The sequence below is a fragment of the Harpegnathos saltator genome, unplaced genomic scaffold, assembly GCF_003227715.2.
Source record: "Harpegnathos saltator strain DR-91 unplaced genomic scaffold, Hsal_v8.6 scaffold295, whole genome shotgun sequence".
Lineage (NCBI taxonomy): Eukaryota > Metazoa > Arthropoda > Insecta > Hymenoptera > Formicidae > Harpegnathos > Harpegnathos saltator.
Window position 1 is genome coordinate 554,961 of NW_020230089.1, and position 23,644 is coordinate 578,604.

Sequence of the window (23,644 nt, forward strand, 5' to 3'; positions counted from 1 at the left end):
TACAAGTCATGGTATGTAGAAAAGTTCGTTGAATGCTAAGAGGAAATGAAATTATGAACCTCTGGGGGACATTTGTAATCCCCCCATGAGATCGAAAGGATTAATAATGGCGGATTTGTAAAACGCACGCATGTATTTAAGTCCAGTGTTTTTCAATTCGCGAAGAACGAAAACAGACACGGGGAAAATATCGTAGTGGAAATTACATTAAAATTGTGATTGTGTTTTGTAATATTTTGGTATAACTGAGTTCTATACCGATATCGTAGCATGAATTACTGTAGAAGTAATTAACGGCAAGAAGAAACAAAATGAAACAATTAGCACCACAGTACTGTGCAATAATTAAAACAAAAAGAGAAAAAAAAACAAACAATTACAATATTGTGCGGTAAGAAAAGTCAAAAATGTGCGCGTAACGCGTTTTCAAACAAATATGCAAATATATGTTATAATAATAATTCCCGTCATATTTCAGTGTGCTTGAAGATTAAGAAAACGTTGTTATAATTTTCACGGCAATATTCGCTCCGCAAACTTCGCGCAACTTCGATCTGCACGTACTTTCCACAATCTCTCAGCATTTTCTTTCAAGCGTCTGTGCTCATCGCGAAATATTAAGACCGGGTCAGGCATGCGATCGGGCAACGTGCGCACTCGGCTCGCGAGACCGCGAGCGAGTTAATTGTTGTTCGAGTCGGAACGAGGCAATCTATCGCTGCGTTTTCTCCTCCGCCATAGCTCGGTGGTTGTCACTCGCGTTAGAACAAAGTAATCTGTATCGTCGTGCGGATTATAGAATCGCGCGGAGGGACATACAGAAACAGAGAGAGAGTGAGGAGGGGGGAGGGAGGGAGCACGATACGGGTCACATCGTATATCGTACAAACACGCCAACCGTCGTCATCACGGACGTAGAGCAACGTGTACGCGTTGAAATATGAATATTCGCGCGATACCAGCCGCGTTTCTCTCTCATCTCCCTCCCTTCCTGCTAACCGTCTATCCATCTATCCATCCATTTCTCTCTCTCCCCCCCTCCGCCCCCCCTCTCTCTCTCTCACCCTCTCTTGCTTTCGGCGGAACGAAAACCGAGCGCGGTCTAAACACCGTGCACAAGCGGAGTAGATATGATACAAACGCTAATATGCTATATACACAAACGCGGACCGTGACCCGGACGACCATTGGCCTTTGCTTTGATTTGTGTTGGCGAGCGACGCGGCGGCAACTAGACGACGATGACGGCGGCGCGATTAGAATTTCTAACCAGGAATCTGTTATTTCGCGTTAATCATATAAAGCCCGGCCGGGGTGTATATGATGTCCACACGGTCGTCGACGCTGCTGGAGATGGTGCGGACCGGTCGAAACTCGGGATGCACACGAGCTAGCGGGCGAGCTAGAGGGCGCGTCGTTTCGGAATTTCATGATTACAGCACGTAGCGGAATATTCCGCGTATATGCCGGCGCTGATGGTTATTTACTCTTCGTTCGTTTATTTTAGATATATGCGCGATCTCTGATATCCCGAACATCGATTCCATGAACGCGCGCGCACGTGTATGTATGTGTGTGTGTGTGTGTGTGGGGGGAGTGGGTGGTGAGAAGGAAGAGCATGCCGAGAGAACGCGAATTTGCAAAAATAATACGCACGCGCGCGCTACACAAAGCGGTACGCGAGACTCGGTTAATTAAGCGCCACGGCTTAGAGACGGTTGTTTCACCGATGCTCGAAAAGCGATCGATTGTGTTTTTGCACGGAGCAGGAGGAGCGATCGAATTAACGGGCGACGATGAACGAGCCAGGCGCGCTTGGCTCGGAGCACAAACGGCATCTCTGGTTCTTCGAACCGAATCTGCTCCGTGGGAATTCTGGCTCCTGTCGCAGGAAATCTTGTTTTCTTCGGCTGGAACGCGTGTTCGGCCCCGTACGTTGTCGCGTCAATTCAATCGGCTCTTTTTCGCCAATGTATCATCGCGCGAACGATGTAGGTTGAATCGTTGGAAACTTTGATCTCGATACTCTCGACGATGTGATGAGCACGCGAGCTGTTAACTGTACGCGAATGTGGAAGGTGGAGAATGCAAATTTGTAAAAATGATGTGGGCTAATAGACAGCCGAGATTGGGTTGATGGCGGAGGTATTAGCGATTTTTCAATCATCGACGATGAAATCCACACGGATGTACGTGATACATCCTCTTCGGAAAACTTCTCGCTCCTCGCCGCCTCAGTTTTCACCGTTTCTGCACCGTTTCTTTTTATTGCCGTGACATAATTATATTTACTTGATTACTCGAAGCTCTGTATCGTCGAAGTCTCGAGTCTGGCCATATCGGTTACGACGTCCAGCGAATATGTGAAAACCAGGTTCGACTCCTGGCTGTACAGGCAAAATCTTCCGCAACATTAATTTTATTTTCAGTAGTCAGAGGGAGGGAAGAATAAATCAAGATTACACATTAATATCCGTCATTCTCGTTAACTTAATGATATCGCACGTCATATGAGAAAACGGCATGGCCAACTCGAAAGATGTAACCTTTCAAAACAGCGAGAAAAGATTTCGACATTTCACATTATTACCAGACTAACAAACACAATCCTTTTTTTATCATCTGAAAATTCTCTCTAGCGATGTTCATTGAGAGCATAAATATATATCACTTCTCGTTGTAAATAACAATGCATATTTTCTCATGACGTTAACCAAAACTGGCCAAAATTTTCCGGCTATGTCACTCTTCCGTGCGACGTGCGGCAGGCTGCTTGTAAAAAAAATAATATAAACGATGTCAAACGTGCGGGACAAAACGGAACGTTAAATCTCGGTTGATCGGTCAACAGGTTAAAAGATATTCTCGCGAAAATCGAAAATGCGCGATTTCTAGCTGGCATGTATTGTACATTGCGCAGTGTCCGCTCAGATCGTGTTGTGATTTTAGCACGTACTAGGGAGAAGAAAAAGAGGGAAAAAAAAAAAGGTTTATTTAACAAAATTGAACGAGCCCGACGGAAACGTGGCGGTCTGCAAGACGAAGAATAGACTCGACCTCTTTGCCTCACTAATGTTTTACTTTCTTCTAAAATAAAAACCGCGGAGATTTTATTTAGAATTATCTCTCTCGGGAGACATAAAAATATCCGGCCGGAGTGTCAACTATTAATTTAGGCAACGGGGGTGTACTGATTTACGGTGGGGAGGAATTTACGGAGAAATCCAGCTTGACTGACTCGGCAGAATGTTGCGGTAAAAATTACGACAAAATTTTGCTAATCTTCGGCCACACAGAGATGTGACTGCAATTACAGGTTATTTGTTTGCAAATATTTGGCTCTTTGGCTACACGATATTATAATTAAATTTGTTCCATTCTGGCTTGTTTATTCGTTATTTGCCACTTCGATAGTAATTATATTATATAAAAATTGAGAGACACGAAAACATCGTAAAGAGGAATACAATTTCAACGTAATTTTTACATTCGCTTTTAACAACACGAGAGCGTACCGAACATTGAGAACGCACAATAAACGTAATGACGTAGCAAATCCGCTCACAAAGATGCCGCTGCAGTTGGTCGCAAACATCGCAGTCGCAGCGCAAGCTGGCACGAAACGCCGAGTATATCCGGAGAAGCCGCAACGGCAAGAACCTTAGCACACCGTAACCTCCCCCCCCCTCCCGCCGCTAATTAGACAACCCGTCGCGAAATACCCTGCTCAGATATTCTTATGTCGATGGTTCGTGGCGATCGGGCAGAAACAATGGCAACGCTCTCGTTCCAGTTTGCCGTGTAGTTCGATGGCTGTGAACGGCCGACGAAGTTGTAAACGGCACGCAAACGGAACGTGCCGCTTGAACACAGCTCGGCAGCGAGTCTCGGCGACGGCGGCGGCGGAGGCGGAATGGAGAGTTGCCGCCGCCCGCTCTATATCGCAGCGGCCGTCGCGAAACGACCGACCGCGGATGCATTACAACTGCAACTGCAACGTGCCGCAATACAAGCCAGGCCGGGTTCTACGCGATAGGAATAATTAATATAGCTATATATAAGGCGTCTCTCCCCCCCCCTCTCTCTCTCTCTCTCTCTCTCGCTTGATCTCTCGGTCTTTCTCTCACGGCTTCGCGAGGTTGAGAAAGGGGCGGGGTTGGGGGGGAGGCAAGAGAGACACCACCCCGCGATATCGTCTCGCCGACGCATAAAATTGATGTCTCCGCCGGCGGTAAGTAGAATCCTCCTCCCTGCTCGCGTCTCGCCCTAGTCTATAATTTGTCGGCACAAAGCGCCGCGGCGAGCAGTCGCCGATCGCCGCACGGAGATACCGCCGTGAGCGAGCGGCGCGTCTGTGTCCGTAGTAATTGGCGCGATTAATCCGGAAAATGAGCGTCGGTCCGAGAGCGCGGTTGTCCGATGAGGCTCGCGCGTCTCGGTCGCGCGAGCGTTCTTCTCCTCTCCTCTGGTCTCCTCGACGGTATCGGGAATCATACGGGGCCCGGTTGCATCGCTCTCGCGGCATGTCACCGAGAGGAAGAAACGAAAGAAGAAGAAAGCGAGGGATGGAACGCAACGGGACGATTTCGCGGGGAAAGATGTCCCGTTTTCGGAAAAATACCGCCGCACGAAAAATTCGGAACGCGCTTCTAACGCAGCTTGGTACTTTTCCGGCGCGTTCGCGTGAATTCATAGATGCGGTTGCGCGCCGGAGCTCGCCGCGGGTGACGATTATTGTTGTAAAATTGCGAAAGTACAAATCACACGTAATCCGGGCCGGAATGACACGAGAGAATCAGAGAAAGAGGGAAGGGGAGAGAGAGAGAGAGAGAGAGAGAGAAAGAAAGCGGCGTGTACAAATGATAGCGTCAAAAGCAAATCATGGGAATTTCACGCGCTCGTCATTATACGCGCACATATACGCATACATGTTGAATTCCGCGCATGGCTTTTTAATTTGTTCGTTATGTCTCTCTCTCTCTCTCTCTCCCTCTCTCTCTCTTTCTATATATATATATATATATATCCCTTTCTTCCGATCATTGAAATCTGCATTTTGCGTGCGTTGAGTTGACGCCGGCTTAAAAATTCGCACAATTAATGCCGCCGATGCGGCCCGTTGATATCGACGCGACCTTCGACCCTGCTCTCAACGACGGGATAATAAAAAGGCTCGTGTCTGATCCTTGCGAGATCTCCCGTCGCCGTGAGCGTGAAGAAACAATCCTCAGGAGAAGAGCCACGGGAGAAGGTTAGTGGGTCGATCGAACGTATTTCGGTGCGAAACAACGAAAGAAGGGGAGTTTATGTTACACGCTCGCGCGCCTTTACGGCCACCTCCTTGCCTCGGGGCTGCTTCAAGATTGCATCGGTTTAAACCGTGACGTGTGTGTATACCGGGTGTATTTATTTATTTATTTATTTATTTATTTACGCGACACCGCGCGCGCCACGTGCTTTGAGACAATTATGGGCGCGCAAACTTGGCGGTCCGCAATGTCTCGAAACCATAATTTTCCGCGTAAACGAGATCGTTCCCGTGACATCAAAGCTCTCTTGCGGTTTTCCTCTCGCGCGCCTTGCAACCACGCTGTTTATATGGTCGGGATCGCGTCCCTCGGAAAAATCGCTTCCCCGTGCGAGCGGCGTGCCTTGAGCTTTCGGGAAATGTCAGTGACTGGCGAAGGTTTGCGCCGGATTTTATTATTGGCTGAAAAAATGAGTCGCTTTGCAGAAATCGGATGGTCGCCCGAAAGTTCGCATCAAGTGGTGGGTAACAGTCGAGGGAAAAAAATAGTTCATTGCATAGTCTAGTTCATTCTCAGCCATATCTTTCGTTGCTTCAACGAAAGAGTGGTAGCTGCGATACGCGCGCAAGATTACTGTTTTAATTAACATTATAGTAGTACTCTTATACCGCAGAAATGATTTTCCCGACTGCAATCACCTCACTGTATTATTACAGTCGCAAACATTTCTCTCTCTCTCTCTCTCTCTCTCTCTTTCTCTCTCTCAGCATACGTTGATCCAACACGGCATACTCGGCGATTTCACTAAGAGAAATGCAAAATAATTATCGGCAAGAATAAACAAAAATAAGCAAATTTAACCGAACTAAAAATCAGGGGAATAAAGAGCCGCTGATCAAAATATCAGACCACCTTTCGCAAATTCGCAAAATTTCTAACAATAAAATTCCCGATTCAAAAGGGAATATCTCACGATATTCATATTCGTCTTCTTTATTGGAATAATATTTAATGTGCGATCGATGTGCATCTGCTCTCGACACGCGACTGCTTTCGGATCCGTCGATTTGGGACGAGTCTCATTAGCTCGTCGGGGTCAGGAGGTCAAAGGCAGGCAGGCGGGCAGGTAACTCGAGCACATGGGGGTGGAACGTCTTACAGAGGCGAAAAAGCGGAACGAGCTTACGCGGCGCGTCCCATTTCCGCTCGCCCGGCGTGTAGGCAATTACTTCGCTCGGGCGGCCTCGCTTGCGTGCGGCAAGGGGAGAGGCTGCCTCTAATCTGTTTGCGGCCGAAATCAAGCTTCCCGCGCTCCCCTAATGAAGACCGTCTCATTTCGGTGCCTCTTTAATAACCCCGTGGAGCCATGAAGAATCGCGGCCTCGCGTTAATCCCGTCACGAGCCACGATGGAAGTCGCATCTTGCCGTTTACCTGCGTCTTTATTATCGGGACAAGAATTCGAATCCGGGGCGTATCGAATTTGTTGGAAAAACCAGTCGCTGCGCGATGAAAATATTCCCTCAAAGCGCTCGCGATTTTCGAGACGACGCACTTTTTTTTAATCTTCTGATATATGCGCATGTAGCTGACTTCGGCCGCGCGAAGTGATATGCTCCGTCGACGGAGAAACATTTAATATCCACCTCGCTAAACCGCCGGCGATAAAAACGCGCCGTTCGTCATGGTTAGTATTAATTAATATGTAAGGTTTCCTTTCCTGCCTCGTGCCCCAATTAAAAAAAGCGTATTATCCCGACCTCATACATAGCACAGAGACGCGGTGATTTAGCCGGGTATACACGAGGTCATTAATAAAATTAGCGCTCCCGCCGATTACACGCTCAGCCTCGATCGAGCGTACGGCACACGGCTCGCTTCTCCGAGGCATCACGCGCGAGTGCGAATGCATTTCGCTTCCGTCGGCGTAGCGAAATGTGCAGAACGATAATTCCAGTCGCGAATGAAAAAATGACACGCGCTCGCCGCAATGCTCGTGGCTGCACACTGACATCGACACCGAAGATCCGGGACACCCGGTATATGCGACGTGGTCGGACAGCCGAGTGTGGTGACTTCTCTCTCTCTCTCTCTCTCTCTCTCTCTCTCTCTCTCTCTCTCTCTCTCTTTTTCTTTCACGTAAAAGCAAGCGACTCGCGATATGTCTAAAACCGACGGAAACAAACTGAGCGAGAGGTGAATCGGTGGAGGTAGAGGGGGAGAAAGGGGCAAGAGGAGGATGAGGAAGTTTAACCCGGCCGCTTTCGTCCGCTCCGGTCCGAGTGCTCTCAGCCGGATTGAAGCGCCCTTCTATCGAGACCGAGGGTTTCTAACGAGGCTAGTAAAGAGGAGGGACACGGGAAGGGGAGCGGCGAGTGCGGATGTGTTGCGAAGGAAGCTGCGGCGGCGGAGGAAGGGGAGACGACGGAGCGCGAGGGCGGGGGGTGCAACCGCGGAAAATCGTCGGCGCGCCGCCGCCCGCACGCGGTAATCCGCTAATAGCGTGTCCGCGTGTGGTCACGTACGTACCGATAATCCGTAATCCATAATCCGTCGTCGATATCGGCCGCTGAGAGCGACGCGCATACGTCCATCTCCCTCTCCCTTCGCCGGTCGGCACATGTGTGGGAACGACAGGGAGAACGCACGCTCGATCGCGCTCTCGCGCGTGTATATATTTTATCTGCACATATTTATATCATACCCGCGCGGATTAAAGGCAATTTTATGACGACCTTCCGTCCACCGACTTCATATCGCGTCTCCATGCGGTGAGCGCGGAAGAGGAGGAGAGCGAAGAGAGCAAAGGAGCGAGCACGGTTATACACTCGCGTTCCGCGAGTTCGCTCGTGTATGCGTGGCCGGAGGAAGAGAGTTTGTCGTGCGTTCCCGTGCTAAGGTGTTAATGGTAATAACGTTACTTAAACGTTACTATAACGTTACTCTGCTTCATGTGAAATATTCCGATCTGAGTTTAAGACCCTGAGTTTAATAGCCGTTATTTGAAACTTGTCTCCCGTGAGGTGTTGAAATATGGATTTAGGTCTGTATTAGTGGCCGTTATTTTTGAAATTTGTCTTCAGCGAGACGCTCACATTTGAATTCAGCTCCGTATTAATAATAATCATTACTTGAGTCGTTACCTCTCAAGTGAGAAAAACTCAGATGTACAGAGTGGATCCGAAATCCCCGCATTCGGAGTACAAGACATGATACTTTATGCTAAAATAAACAACTCTTTCCTTTAGCAAAATTGCGTCCGACAAGTAGCTTTTGCAGAAGAACGTGTTAAAGTTAGTGAATAAGTGCTCTTGTCTATGTAGCGCTCAGGGCCGGCTCGCGCGCCTCACTCGCGTGTATCTAGTCAGTGAGTATCCTAATATTCATAAGTAATATCTTTTAAGACGCTCATATGGCTCTGTTGTGATTGGTTTACGATATCTTGAAACTGTACTTAAGACAATCTTAAACAATAAGAATCAACTACGAACAATAGCGAGATTTGACCTTCCCGAGTAGAACATCGTCCCACGGCTGTATTAAAACCCAGCCCGGTTTCCAAATTTCAAATAAGGCTCGGATAACTTTACCGGATCCGGCGTGTAATAAGGAGTGAAACGTACTGCTGCATAATGTTGCCTGATAAAATTGCCTGGAATCGAGAAACCTGATCAAATGTCCATCAGGATCAAAATCAGGCATCCAAATAATGACGTCATCGCTGGTCAGGGTATAATCCGGAAAATATTGCAAGACAATTGCCACATTTCGACCGGATAAGGACCACTCGAAATGCCTTCTTATGGCGTGCCTAGTCATGCCATATCAGGCATAAAAAATTGCCGTATTTGATTTCTGCCCGGGTTCTTCCATATTGTATTGCTTGAGTAATGAAAAGTTAATAAAATAAGTACTGCTTTTATTTCTTACGTAATAAATGACTAAAAAATTGTCTGATTGCACAATATCATCTGAAAATAAAAACAAATGTAAATAGTAATATGCTTTGCGAATTGTGAAATCCCGGTATCCCCCTATTGTTCATAGTTGATTCTTATTATTTAAAATTGTCTTAAGTACAATCTTAAGATGTCGTCAACTAATCACAACAGAGCCGTATGAGCGTCTTAAAAGATATTACTTATGAATACTAGAACACTCACTGACCAGATACACGCGAGTGAGGCGTGCGAGCCGGCCCTGAGCGTTACATAGGTAAGAGCACTTATTCGTTAACTTTAACACATTCCTCTGCAAAAACTACTTGTCGGACGCAATTTTGTTAAAGTTGTTTGTTTTAGCATAAAATATCATATCCTGTACTCCGAATGCGGGAATTTCAGATCACCCTGTATAATCGAAGCCCATGTCAACAGCCGTCGCTGAAAACTTGGCTCAAATGTGAGCTACTTTGATCTGAATTTCGACTCATTTCAACAATCACTCACTTGAAACTCGGCTCGAATGAGCGGTGCTCAGATTTGAATTTAAAATCGGACGCAAGTTTTCCGGCTGAGAGACTCGCGGGCGCAGATATGCCGGATACATCGCACGCGATTCAAATCTGAGCGTCTCAATTGAGGCAAGTTTGAGGCAACGACTACCGACTGCACGGGCCTCGATCCCTCTCGGCTGACCGAAGAAATACACGCCGGTCTTTCCTTTCTCTCGGATCTTCCGGGGGACACGGTTGATTTTTCAAGCGCGCGGCAAATCCGTCGGAAAAACGAAACCGATAGCCGCTATTGAACGGCTTCCTTCCCTTCCTCGTCTTCCGAGCCGAGTCGGATCGTCCGCCCAGTGACGGACCTCTTCTACTGACAACGTCAGTAGAAGCGAGCTTCTCACTCCCCGACTTATCTCATGGACGCGCTCGCGCAACCGCGAAGATAAATCGCGCGAGAGATCGATCGATCGGTCTCGACTCGCGTAAAACAACCCCTCCCCATCCCTCTGCTCTGCCTTAGCTCCGCGAAAATTCATTAGGTACGAGACGTTGCTCGCTCTCATAACGCTCTGTGGACGTATTTTCCCGCGAAAAATCCTGGGGTGTAATAACCGCGGCGCGGCCGCCGGTGATATCAAAATTCGCCGAGTCACCTCCTGGTTTAGCCAGTGGCTACGTAATGAGGGAAGGAGGGAGAGAGTGTGAAAGAGAGAGAGAGAGAGAGAGAGAGAGAGAGAGAGAGAGAGAGAGAGAGAGAGAGAGAGAGAGAGAGAGAGAGAGAGAGAGCGGGAAGGGGGGACCGAGGACCCTCGGTCGTGTTTCCTGTTTCCTTTATTATTTCCCTTTTCCTCCTTTTCTCTCTGCTGTATTTTTTCCTTCCATTTTCTTTTTTAATACCACGTACGTCCGGGCAATATTATCGCGCGCGCGAACGCTCACGGTAATGACCGCTGCGTAATGACCGCGGTAGCCGAGCGGGTATCTCGTAATGGTGCTCGCCATATTGCAATTTGAATTTCGCTGAAATCGCTGGAAAAAAGGGGGTGCCGGGTGCCGCAGAATGAATATGTTAATTGGCTCTGGAATTGGCTGTCCCTATCGGTGATTGATTAAAATTCGATACGTCGTGACGCCGCCACCGCGTTGGCCAACCGAGCGTTGGCGTGAACGAGAGAGAGAGAGAGAGAGAGAGAGAGAGAGAGAGAGAGAGAGAGAGAGAGAGCGAGTGTGTGTGAGTGAGAGAGTAAACTGGAATGACGAAGGGTTGGCGAACACGATCGGGTGGGTAAAGAGAGGGCGAAGGAGAGAGAGAAGAACAGCCGAACAGATAGCTAAAGAGAGAGAGAGAGAGAGAGAGAGAGAAGGAGCAAGTTAGCAACGGACCAGCCGTTCGAGGAACTTACTTTGCGGATAAACGAGATTGAAATTTCGATGAGGAAATTACCGTCGATACCTGCTGTGGACTTAAGCGAACTGTCAGCAAGTCAAACAACGACGAGGACGACACCTCGTCGATTACGTCGAAGCGCGTGCCATCGTCCGGCGCTGGCCTAAACGAAGAGAAATGGAGAAACGCTTTCGGTGTCCTCGGCTTCTCTCGCCGATGTCCCGCGCGCCTTCGAGCAGCCGGCCACGGAATCGCGCCAGGATAATAGACGATATTCGAGGAAGAGAAAGGCGAGAAATGCGACGGATAAGTGAACGTCGTTCCGCGTCTCGCGAGGATTGCAAAGAGCTGGAAGCTTTTCCCTCGGTTGATTCCGTTGAATTAATCGTGAAAATAATTTTAGCTTTCCCTCTGCTTCTCTCTGGGGGTTTCCTCTCAACAAATAGATGCGAGTGCGATAGTTCGTCGGAATTGAGAGAAGCCGAGTATAATATGTAGCGAATAATCACAGAGAAGCATCTTCTTAGCGATATCAATTTTTAGCTTTACTCAAAGAAATAAAACGTTTCACGTAAAGCCCACTTCGTTGTCGATTCCGTCAAATTAATCGCCAAAATGACGCCAGTCGTTATCGTGTCAGCTTCCTCGATTCATTTGCTGTTTTTTCCAATATGCGAAGAAGAAATGCGATCGTGATGTGATCGTTGATATTGTGAGAAGTTGCGGGAGATAACGTATGATACGCCGCGAGTTATCACGGAGAGCTGACTCTCTTTCGCGATCTTAGTTTCATTTTGAAAATCCGCTGAAGTTACACACGTAACATACGGCGACGTATATTTCGCGTCGCGTCGCCTGACGCGTGGAATCTCGCCGCGCGATAACTCTCACGTACGGAATTTATCACGACGTGCGCGCGACTCCGGGAATATTATTGTTGAGAAGCCACCGAGAGTCTTGTTTTTCGCGAGCACCATCAACCCCCCTCATCCCTCTTTCTCTCTCTCTCTCTCTCTCTCTCTCTCGCTCTCTCTCCGGATTGGTATCTGCGGGAGCCGAGTGTAATAGAGAATTCAACAACGGCGACAGCATTAGTGCAAGCCGTCTCTTTCTCCCCGTCACTCTCTCTTTCTCTCTCATGAGCGTCTTCATCGTGGAGCGACGGTTATCGCGTGAAGTTACAACGACCGAAACCCAGAACAGAAATTATGTCTTCATGAAAATGCTGCTCGGGATTTCGGGATTTCGTCGCTCCGCGAATATCGAAGTTAATCTCCTCGAGAGACAGTGAAAGATCTCCCTGTGAGAGAGAGAGAGAGAGAGAGAGAGAGAGAGAGAGAGAGAGAGAGAGAGAGAAGGAAAGAGCCGAACCGGGTCTACGTGAAAATGTAAAAGTGCGAGCGTGCGCGAGCGAAATGGAAAGGAAGAGCATAAAATCCACACTAGCACGAAAGAATAAACAAATTCATTTAGTTCGGCCGCGACAGGTAGATAGGTGTGTCCAGGAGCCGCAGCGAGGACTGCTCGTATTACAGAGAAGACGTATACGAGCTGCCTGTAAATGTGCCTCTATCTCTCCTCTCTCTCTCCCCCTCCCTCCCTCCCACCCTTCCTCCCTCCGCCGCTCTATCTCACTCTCTCCTTCTCACCATACACACACACACACACACACACACACACACACCGAGAGACAGCCTCGTCTGCGCCGCCGCCGGTGTGTCGGCGTTAATGAAACACGTCCACCGTTGGCAATTGTCCCGCCGCAGGCACGACAACGACCGTCCGAACGTAAAAGGGAGAGGCGCCCGGCGCTGGTTGGCCGCTGTATTCCGCTCCGTTTCCATCAGGTTGCATCTAGCCGTTAGCCCGAGCTACGGCTACTCCCCGGCGTTTCGTGAATTTAGATGAGCCCGGCCTGTCCGGCATAATTCGCGCGCACCTCATAAGAAGCGACTCATAATCTCTCTCTCTCTCTCTCCCTCTCTCTCTCTCTCTCTCTCTCTCTCTCTTTCTCCCTGCAGCGTGCGAGCGCGCGGCCGGGACGGCAGGGAGCGGGTCGTACTGTCGTACGCTTCATATTTTCGTTCCGTTTTCGTTATATGTATCGTCGGAGCAGCGATGTCGCGACGTGAGCGCGATGCGCGGCCGCGTCACGCCGCGCTGTGCGCTTTTTCGGGGTGTAAAAAATGTAGCCGGTTCGCTGCGCGCGCCACGGCCCGGCGAACGCGAAAATATGTACATATTGCCGCGAGATCCGCGCTTCTCTCTCCTCCTCGCTTCTCCCCCCGTCCCCCTCTTGCCCTCCAGCGATATTTGTCGCGTTTATCGCGACTGTGTGCTGCCAATCGCGCCGCCGCGATCGCGCGGATGGTTTCAATGTCGCGCGCTGGAAACTTTCGAGGAAACGATGTCGAGCGAGCGTGACTCTTCGTTATGCAGAATGGGGTGGAAATCGCGGTGAAATTGTAGCGGGAGAAAATACGAGGTGATTCCTCGCGGGGAAATAAACTGTGGCGATCCGGTTAGACTTCCGTGACACTCGCGTCGCGATCTGAGACGATAGATGACGGGGATTTTACGAATTTCTCCGTTTCATTTAAGGAGAGCAGATATATATATCGGAGCCGCTACTGAATTTAAACGTCATACATTAGTCATTACATAGTGATAAATTTATTTATTTCGACGCAGCAACGAATTTACCGTGTAGTTAAAAAATTTTCACGTTCCATTTCGCACGAGTACGTTTCGTCCTGGGTAGATCCCGAATAATCTCTTTCGCATTTTTGTCTCGTCACTCTGTGGTCAATATGAATGCTAAATGAGACACTTTTACTACTTCCGATCTTCATATTTCTTTGTTTCTTCATTTCTTATTTATATTTCTCATAAAAAGTACAAACTTTATATATATATATATATATATATATATATATCCGCAAAAGCAGTACAGTTGGTCCCAAATTTATCTCAAATTCATTCCGAGGGGGAGCGCATTTTTTCCAAGTCTCGAAGAAACTGATTTTGCAGGTCCTCGAGTTATCGATGTCCTCTCTCTCTCTCTCTCTCTCTCTTCTCCGCGAAATTGAAACGAAAATTTAAGCGATTTCGCAGACGATTTTTCAGAAAAGCGCAGAGCTCCTCGAGAGAGAAAGAAAGATATAAGGAGCTGAGAACTCGTTTCGGCAGGTGGACTCGTTTCCGCACGAGGAGCAGAGTCCTTCGTCGGGCCCGCGCGTGACGCGGAAGGGTCGGGGGGTCTCTCTCATAGCAGCCGCGCCCTTACTTCGTAGCATACCCTCATAGCGCGCCGTAATTCACTCTTCTCTCCGTCAGAACGTGTGTGACCCCGCTCTCGTCGACCCCTAATTGTCACATACATTTCCGCATTACCCCACTTCGGCCGCGCGGAGCCGTAACAAAACGAGCGAGCGCGCTCGATCGAATACCGGAAAACTCTCTCTCTCTCTCTCTCTCTCACGGGGTGCGCGCTCGCCGACCTTTTCCTCTCCTCCGCCGCTTTCGCGCGGTTTCTTCGGGGACGTGGGGGCGCCGGCGACCACGTCCGCCGTAGAAAAATGCCTGCGGGGAGCCCGAGTCACGTACAACGGTGCGATAACGTAGTCCGCTCCGCTATTCCGTTCCGTTCCTCTCCCCCTCTCGCCCTATATCTCTCCGACGCTCTCTCTTTCTCCCACGCGCGCTCGCGAACTCTCCCCTCTCGTCTTCTCATTCAAGTCTCGGTCGTTCGTTCGTTCGTTCGTTCGTTCGTTCGTACGTACGTATGTACGGTTCGTTCGTTCTCCCAGGTCGTATTCAAAGTGCAAGGAGCAAAAGAAAAGAGAGCGCGCATGCACAAAGATCACATGCCGTCCAGATTGAGGCTGCGGGGTAAACGTTCATGCATTCTCCCTCCCGCTCCTACCCCCGCAAACCCTTCTGCGCCTGCTCGCTCCGTCTCTTCCTCGCGGTTCCGACTCGCTCTCTCGCTTTGAGCAAATCTGCGTGAAAACGGGAAGAACGTCTACTCTACGACGGGGCACGCTGCGGGGGAGGGGGTGGAAGGTGTGCGTGCGTGTGTGTGTGTGTGTGTGTGTGTGTTCGTGTGTGCTGATATATCAGCACGTGCACGCGTGTATCCGCCACTCGCGCGCTTGTGTTATACACGGGAGCGCACGAGCGAGAGAGCCTAAGCGAGACGGCGACAGAATGGAGGAAAGAGAGAGGGGAGGGGAAGAGGAGACCGTGGCGAATATCAGAATCCTTCTGATAACAGCGGGGTCGAATAACGAGGCCCCGCCATCCACGATAGGACACGGTTCGGAGTTGAAAATTACTTCCGCGTCACGGAGCTTTTCCTGCGGGGCCAGACGCCGACGACGGCGACGACGACGACGGCGACGGCGACGACGACGGCGATGACGACGACGACGACGACGAGACCCTCCGATGAGTGCCAGCCAGGAGGTGAGTTATGATAGTCTATCGAAGTAAGTTCGTTACCGATGAGATTCTTGATTTTCTATTTATCGGGAGAGACCGTAAGGTAGCCGGGTAATAAGTCTCCCCGTAGCTCGACCTTCCACCCCTTCAGGCCCTCCCCGTTCTGCCCTTGTCCCGGTCCGCCGTCTGCCGCCACTCCGCCGACGGACGAAATTAGTTCTTGAAGGAAATATATTGCGGATGCCGGGGTAAATACTGAAAAATCCCCGGCCACGCTTTAAGTAATCTCTTTTCTATTACGGCCGGCAATTTGCAACGCGCGCGGCGCGATAAATTCGCGCGGCGCGGCTGAATTTTAACACTTATAGCCGGTAATATCATATCGCGACGTTGAGTAACGCTCGCGGAAAGATTGAGTGCCGGATGATGAAGAGAAGCACAAGCGAGCGAGCGAGCGCGCGCGCGATAGAGAGAAAAAGGGAAAGACGGAGGCTGAAGAAGAAGACGAGCATTGTGAGAGGTAGAGCGGAAAGAGAAAGAGAAAGAGAGAGAGAGAGAGAGAGAGAGAGAGAGAGAGAGAGAGAGTAAGCAAAAGGAAATTTGTGGATGTTTACGAACGGAGAAAAATCTGCGCACCGCGAGCGAGTCGAAGAAACGCAATTTCGGGTTTTATATTACTCGCGAAAACGATGAAACGCGATGAAAAGAAAGCGAGAGGGAAGAGGAAGGAAGGGAAGGAGAGAGAGGAAAAGAGAGAGAGAGAGAGAGAGAGAGAGAAAATAAGAAAAAGTAAGCAAAGAAAGAAAAGAGAGGATGAGGAAAAGTCGATTCTCTCGTCAAAAGCTGTCGGAAAAGAGCGGATGTGTTCTGTCTGTGTTTCCCTCCTCCCCCTTATTATCTTTAATTATATTGCTTTATCTTTTATTTATGTATAACTTTTCCCTGTATATAACACTCGAGGGAATTGCCTCAGGGCGCCCAAATAATTTCTCTCTTTCTCTCTCATAAATGGAATAAAGATGCAATGGTAAGCGAGTCAGGAAAAACGGTAACCGCGCTCGTTACGATTGATCATCACTCTCCAGCGCGGTCGTCGTTTCGGCGAGCGGAATAAACGCGCGTTCGCGCTGTATATCGCGCATCCATTAAAATTCCATTTGCCGATGGGCCGTGGTTCGCGGCTCTCGCAAGATAATAGCTGTAGCGCGGCGGCGGCGGCGCTCGACGTCCGATAGCGCAGCGTTAACTACCGATTTAACGTCTTCAATTATGCCGCCTGATCGATTTAGCACGAACTTCTTTCCTCGCCGCGCTCGTGAATTATTCAGGCGGGTCGTTTCGCCGCTTCTGGCGAAGTTCCTCGCGTAGGTTCCTTGCGCGAAAGGACCTTATGGGTGGGCCGAGTGCACGTATTATACACCTCGTAATAATTGTCACCTGCCCGAATTCGATCGGCTTTATCGTTTTAGTTCGCGCGACGAAGTTATATTCCCGTGGACTCGTCACTCGTCTCAACGTCGTCAGTTTTCCGTCTGTATTTTTCGTACTCTTTCGCATTATTATAAATTATATCGTCGGTGACATTCGGCAATTTTTTTTGGTTGCTCCAATAAGAAAACCGATCAACGATGCGCTGGGTCGGCTCGAGGATTGTACGCTGGTTGGATCAAATTTGGCGTTTGGTTTTGAGGCATTAGAGAGACAGGAAAATTTCGCTGGAGAAATCAGGGCGCGCGTCACGCACAAACTTGAAATCGAGTCCGAAATTGTTTCTAGGAATCTGTTTTTCTTTTTATTGCGGCCAGTGAGAGACTCGTTGCATTAATTATCCGCCGATACTTCAATAACACACGCCGCGCAGCATCCGACTCTTTTTCTCTCTCTCTCTCTTTTTTCTTTTTAGGAAGGAGAGCCATCGGCTGAATTGTTTACTCGGCAGAGCACAGCGTGAATTCAAGATTGCATCCACGGAACCGCGTCCTCCCTCCCCTTCTCGTTCACCCGCCTTTTCGCCGGTCTGCCCGCGCGTGCGGATAGTTTCGTCGCCGCGAGCGAATCGCTTAACCGCCGTGATGTATTTTGACGGGCTAATGGATATCGCGTACGGATTATCATGCTAAAGAGACGTTAATTAACACGTCGCATCCAGTAATGGCCGTTCAACTGGGGACAGCGGTTCTCATTTGCGCCACGACCGTGTATCGCCGCTTGTGTCTCCGTCTCCCGCGGCGAGACGAAACAGGAACAGGAGGAGGAGGGAGGAGGAAGGGAGCGACGCCGCGGGTGACGCGATCGAGGCGAGTTTTGTGACCGGGATGAACAATCGGGATGAGTTTACGTTCCGTGAAACACGACACGTCGCTGAAAACGATCCGACGTTGAGAAGACAGACGCATGTGGTGAGGGAATATCGTGGGAAAACGAGGAAGTAACTAGTCGAGGAATACAAGAATGATGATCAGTAGCGAGTACGACAGAAGTTTAGCGACTGAAGAAATGTTGGGGCGTGCGATATATCATTGACATTATTATTTTTCCATCTCACATGAGAACCGCATCTGCAAGCCCTTCCCCACTAAATGTGAAGATTATTATTTAATGGCGAAATTGTATACTTATCGTTCTTGTTCATTTTAGGAAAAAGGCTTACGGCAATCAAAACCAGAATATTAAAGGTTGGATAATTGAGTTCTCAACTGTCTCTGGTTTACTTTCAATATTTTGATTTTCGTTTCATGTCTCGAGAGCTTTCTTTCAATTATGTCTTTTGCCTCGAGAGAGGAAGGGCTCTTGAGGACTGCGACGCAAAACTCGAAACTATTCTAATTTGAAAGCGCATAGTAGATTTCATATATTTATTTTGATAATTGCCTTGTTATTTATAAAAAGGAAATTGACTGGCTGCTCGATTAGTCTCCCCACGAGAATTTTTTTTCCCAGCTCAATTTTAATGAAGCGTAAAAATTTCGTTTCTCAAAGAGTGCATAAGTGGTTGCATAATTATATAACTTTGCCATTAAATTTACATTAGAGGACATTGGGAGGGCTAACAGGGCAAATGTTCGGGAATGCGAATCGTCGCGGGCCATTCCTCGGCAGTGGAGTAGGTCCGTGTCAGTGTCGGCCCGTCGGGTCAAGCGATCGTGTTATCACTAGCCGGGGACGCGCTGCGACTTTCGCCGGAAAGGAGATGAAATTAATGTCCGTGGTGCGTGTGTAGGTCGGACGCTTTTGTCTCTCGCGGAACCGCGCTAAAACCGCCATTTCGTATTTCCGTGCAGTCGCTGGCGATTATGCGGCAGAGAGAAAGAGAGAGAGAGAGAGAGAGAGAGAGAGACAGAGAGTGATTGGAGAGAGAGAGAGAGAGAGAGAGAGAGAGAGAGAGAGACAGAGAGTGATTGGACAGCGAGCAAATATAAATCCTTAAGTAAATTTGACGAATTTCCGCGTGCGGGGAGCGGCCGTAAAATTCTCACGTAATCTATCGTATCAAGATTTAAGCGGCAGATCGTAAAGCGCTTTGCGCTGCAAACGAGAGCGAGATAAGAGAGAGTAAAGGGGACACGAAGAGGCTATTTTACGTCCCCGTATCCTCGGTCCGCGTATCGGATTAAAATCAGGCGGCTTTATCAATTTGTAACTGCGTTGAATAAGTCAGGGGAGGGAACTTGAGTTAAATCCAGGAAATCGAGCCGTTACGTATGGATTCCGCTAATTCCTCCCGTCCACCCTTCTCCCATCCGGTCGTTCCGACATGTGTGGCACGACGTACGAAGAGCGAGATAGGGAGATTAATATCCCGCTTATGTCATAATTAACGGGACGGGAGAGAGTCCCGTTGAGATCGAAAAATATCACCGTGAGTATTCTCGGAGTGTAAAATTTATCCGACAAAAGTTGTACAGGGTAACTTTAGTTGGACTAAATTCCGCGAAAATGGTCTCTCTCTTGGCGGTGACAATTCTTTCCTGAGTGAAATATTTTCGAAAACCCGGGAGTCGAAAAACCTTCGTTCTTCTCTCGGGCGAAATATACGAGGTAATAGAATAATTATTGTCCCACCCGGTATATATGAGTACCTACATCAGAAAGAACGAATATTTATTTGCGACTCGCGACAAGATTAGTGCAAGCGAACGCTATACGTTCGTTTGCATATACCAACTGTGCGCGTTGTATTTTGTACGTGTGTGTGTGTGTATGTGTCCTGTATCGATCAATCTGTCTTCGCAACGTGACACGAAATGACGAGATCTCTTAGCGTAAAAATAAATTTCGCTCCGCGGATTTCCAATATTTCATCTTCGATTCCTGCCACGCTCGGCCGCTCGCGTAAAAATCTTTGGCGCGGAGAGAGCGTAGAAAAGAATCGAATTTCGGCGCGGGTGTGTTTTGTTTATAACCACGAACGTAATAATATTAACAACGCGATAACAATCACGCGATAATCGACCCCTTGTGTGTGTGTGTGTGTGTGTGGTGACAATACTTTTCAATTTCACGTTAAGATTTATCAATCGATAGACATTAGCAGATCAACATGCATCTGATACAACGGCTTTAACAAGGTATCAGCTCGATAAATTAACCACGCGTGCAAATGCAAATGTAAATGAGAGCGTTCAGCGGAGAAAGCCGCTTCGCAAATTTGCTGTTGTCAAATTCGATGATTGGTGCACACGTTCTTAACCGTGGCCGAATCTGAGGACATACGCCAATCAGATCCACAAATTTCACGACGGTTGCAATTTCCTCTGCCGTCAGCGCAGCCTGTGAATTATCGTTACGCCCGTCATTAATCATCATTAAAATTATTACACGGAAAGAAGCATATTCGGGTTCGACAACTCACCGATGAGAAATGACAGCTTCGTTACCACGGCCGAAAACACTCGACATATCCGAACATATGTATTAAAATTCGATTGAGATACCTGAGAGCGATCGAGACCGAATAGAGACCTCCTGCAGGAATCTCTCCGCTCCCGGGACCGAGTTTTCGTCTGGTCCTCAGGCAACGGAAAATTCGGTTACACCAAGAGAATTGTTTCTTCTCCGTACGTGTGTTGTCACTTTCGACTGTCGGTCATGACCGATCGCCTGCTGGCAATCGCGATTGCGACGAGACTCGGAATGCTTCTGTCTTCGTCAGAAAAAAAAAGACGCATCTAAAGCGTCCTTATCGCAATCTCGTTCGCGAATTTCGCTCCGCGAAGACTCACGTATCCCGTCGAGAGACGCCGATAAAGAAATTCGGGGAATCACCTAATAATACCTGGCAGACCCGCGCGCAGTCAATTTCGGCTTACGGTCCCCCGGGAAAGAAATCTCGGGACGCGATTCGATCGATGACCCGGCCAGATGGTACCTACCTCCTTGCCGCGTCGATTCTTCCATCGCACCCACTTGTTGAATCCCGGCCGCCAATACTCGATAAAGTACTCCTCGGTGTACTCGATCCCGTTGCCGTTGCCGAATCTGCCCTGCGTCCTGGTCGATGTCAGCAGCCGCGGACTGTGCAGGTTCACCTCCAGGTACTCCTTGCCCTCCTTGGTCACCATGTTGCGCGGACACCAGGCGCCGCCGGCCTTGTCCTGCCGTAGCCTGCCGACAGGAACCGCGAAATCGCCACTTAACGTTCGGTTATTGATATTTGTCCCTTATCAATATACTTTTGCCCCTTCAACGTATTTCGCTCCAATCGTGTTTCACGATTTTGCTTCATTCGTCAATTCCTCGTCGTTCGTCGTCCTGCTTATCTCGCGTCGTTCTCTCGCTATAAAGAGAGGATATCGGCCGGGGGAAGCAGATTAGATCGAGTGAAGTCAACTTAATTTCAGAGTATTGTATGCGCATTAAACTGTCTGACCCGATTTTTTCGGTGCAACTTTGGAATTTTTAAACGCTCCGCTTGTTTAACACGAGCTAGAAGTTTAATTTAAGGAGGCCATCGAGGCAAAATCGAGCCAACATCGAACGTCGTTATTATCGTTTGCTTTGTTGAAACCTCTCATCGGAGGTAGAATTACCCGTATTATTATGCAGCTAAATCAACCTCTCGATTATTGAGAAGACACTTATATTATACATACAACGTTTAAGTTTTCCCAACTTTTTAACTGAGCTGTGTATGAGTCTGAATTCCTACGTGAGATCGCTGAACCAACTCGATTTTTCTCATCAGTATGACTCGACTCTCATCAGTTTGCGCGCGATAAAATTCCCTCGCGTAAATTCCCTCCCTCCTTTGTGTTCTCCCATCGATTTTCCACGGCGTTTATTTTTGCTCGTCTCGCATGCTTCGTGTCATTTCTCCGGTCCCGTTCATTTTTCTTATTTCATGTCATTAATTCGTCTTTATTTCTGTCATCATACTCGCTAAAAGTTGTGCCACGAGCGGCCTCGCGCGGGCCAACTTAGCGGTTTGCGTACGTCGTTTGCGTGAGGACACGCGAGGAACGCACGTGGCGTCCTGGCGGAACGTTCAACGTGACACCCACAGGTACACACGCTCGCGTGCGAACGCACGAGTGTGTTCTCTTTTCCTCCCTCTCTCTCTCTCTCTCTCTCTCTGGGCTTTTCTAGTCAACAAACACCGGCGAGCGGACGAGTGGTTACGCCGGGAAACAGAGGCGGTGTAAAAGCGACTCCCCCGGGAGAGAACGCAGGATACGTTATATTCCGTTCTCGATTTTACCGCGGATTTATTATGCGAATGATGTAATTAATGAGTTTCCCGTCCCAGTGCCCGGCCCTCGGCCACCCCCTCCCCCGCCGCCCACTGCCCTCGGCCGAAGTATAAAATTAATGACGTGGGCGATTGATTTACGGACGATCTTTGAATCGCGAGGCACGCTATGCCTTCGTCTGGAGGCTCACGCGCGGTATTGATTATGAATAACTTATTTCGCCGGGGAACCTTTTATCGCGATAGCAGCTTCCTTGTGGACAAAGGAAAATGGAAGTAATTCTTCCCAGGGTCGTTGGAGGCACGCGAGAGGGAGGAGAGCGCGCGCGCGCGCGCGCGAGAGAGAGAGAGAGAGAGAGAGAGAGAGAAAGACTGCTAATAGATTCCCTCTTCCGACGAGTCGTGATGATGAAGAGAGAAATTGTGTATAAATTACGGAGGGGAGACACAGAATATTAATAGGAGATAAAATGCCGAAGGCCTTCGATCTCGCGGGATCGCGTCGCGCGAGCACCGCGAGACGGTGTTTCCATCCGCCGCGCGAGTTCGCCGAGCTAACGATATTCCAAAAATCAAGAATACCGGCTAGCAGCGAGCCGATGTGGCGGCAGTCGAGTGCTACTTATTGGAGTCAACAATGTTCGTGCCGGAGGCAGGGCGTACTTAAGCGCGCGGCTGCTCCCCAGACCAGCTAATCAATTTTCCAATCTGATTGCTGCCGCAATCAGACTGCAAGATTATTAAATTATTCCGAGACTCTCCGCCTCTTTTTCTCCCTCGCTTCTTTCTTCTTCTCTCTCCCTTCTCTCCGTTCTCTCGCGAAGATCTCACGGCGTATCGGTTATCGCGTACACGGTTTAAAATCTAGCGGAATCTCTCGGAAAATAACAATTACATCTGCCATGCGCTGAACCGCGCTAGAAGGTTACAGGAACATTGAACGCGGGGACGCTTTCTATCGTTGAACACTCGCGAGGCGAATCTCGGCGGTAAACTTGAAGGCAAATCGTAGACCAGTCATTTAACTCCGTTACATAAAATTGATATTAAGGGGAGATATTGAAGTTGACACGCATCAAGTATCGAGTAAATCTGCTCTAAACGTCTTCATTTATTGTATAATCTTCAATTATTATTTTATTATAATTAAATTATTTTTATTTTAATTAATTATTATCTTAAATTATTTATTGTAATTTTTAATTTATTGTATATCTCATCGCGTGGAATTTTCGCGATTCAAGCACGAGCGAAACAGCGCATACAAACGCGGCGACGGTTCACGTCAATCAGAGCTGAGGATCTTCGTGCGAGGGAGCGCCGCCCTGTGCGAGGGGCCAGATGACATTTTTTGGTTCAACATTCTCCAGAGACCTGAATTTCCTCAATTGATCATGGATTCTATGTAGTTGTTCCCGTGGAATCGAATAA

The 23,644-nt window shown here is 48.7% G+C and overlaps 1 protein-coding gene across 1 annotated transcript in view; it reads right to left on the reverse strand.

Moving 5' to 3' along the window:
- Nucleotides 1–23,644, reverse strand: part of Ddr (discoidin domain-containing receptor 2) — a 320,014-nt gene that overhangs the window by 93,663 nt on the left and 202,707 nt on the right. Inside the window, exon 5 of the mRNA XM_019843972.2 lies at nucleotides 20,898–21,129. Coding sequence (XP_019699531.1) covers nucleotides 20,898–21,129 — 232 coding nt within the window. The remainder of the gene's footprint in view (nucleotides 1–20,897; nucleotides 21,130–23,644) is intronic.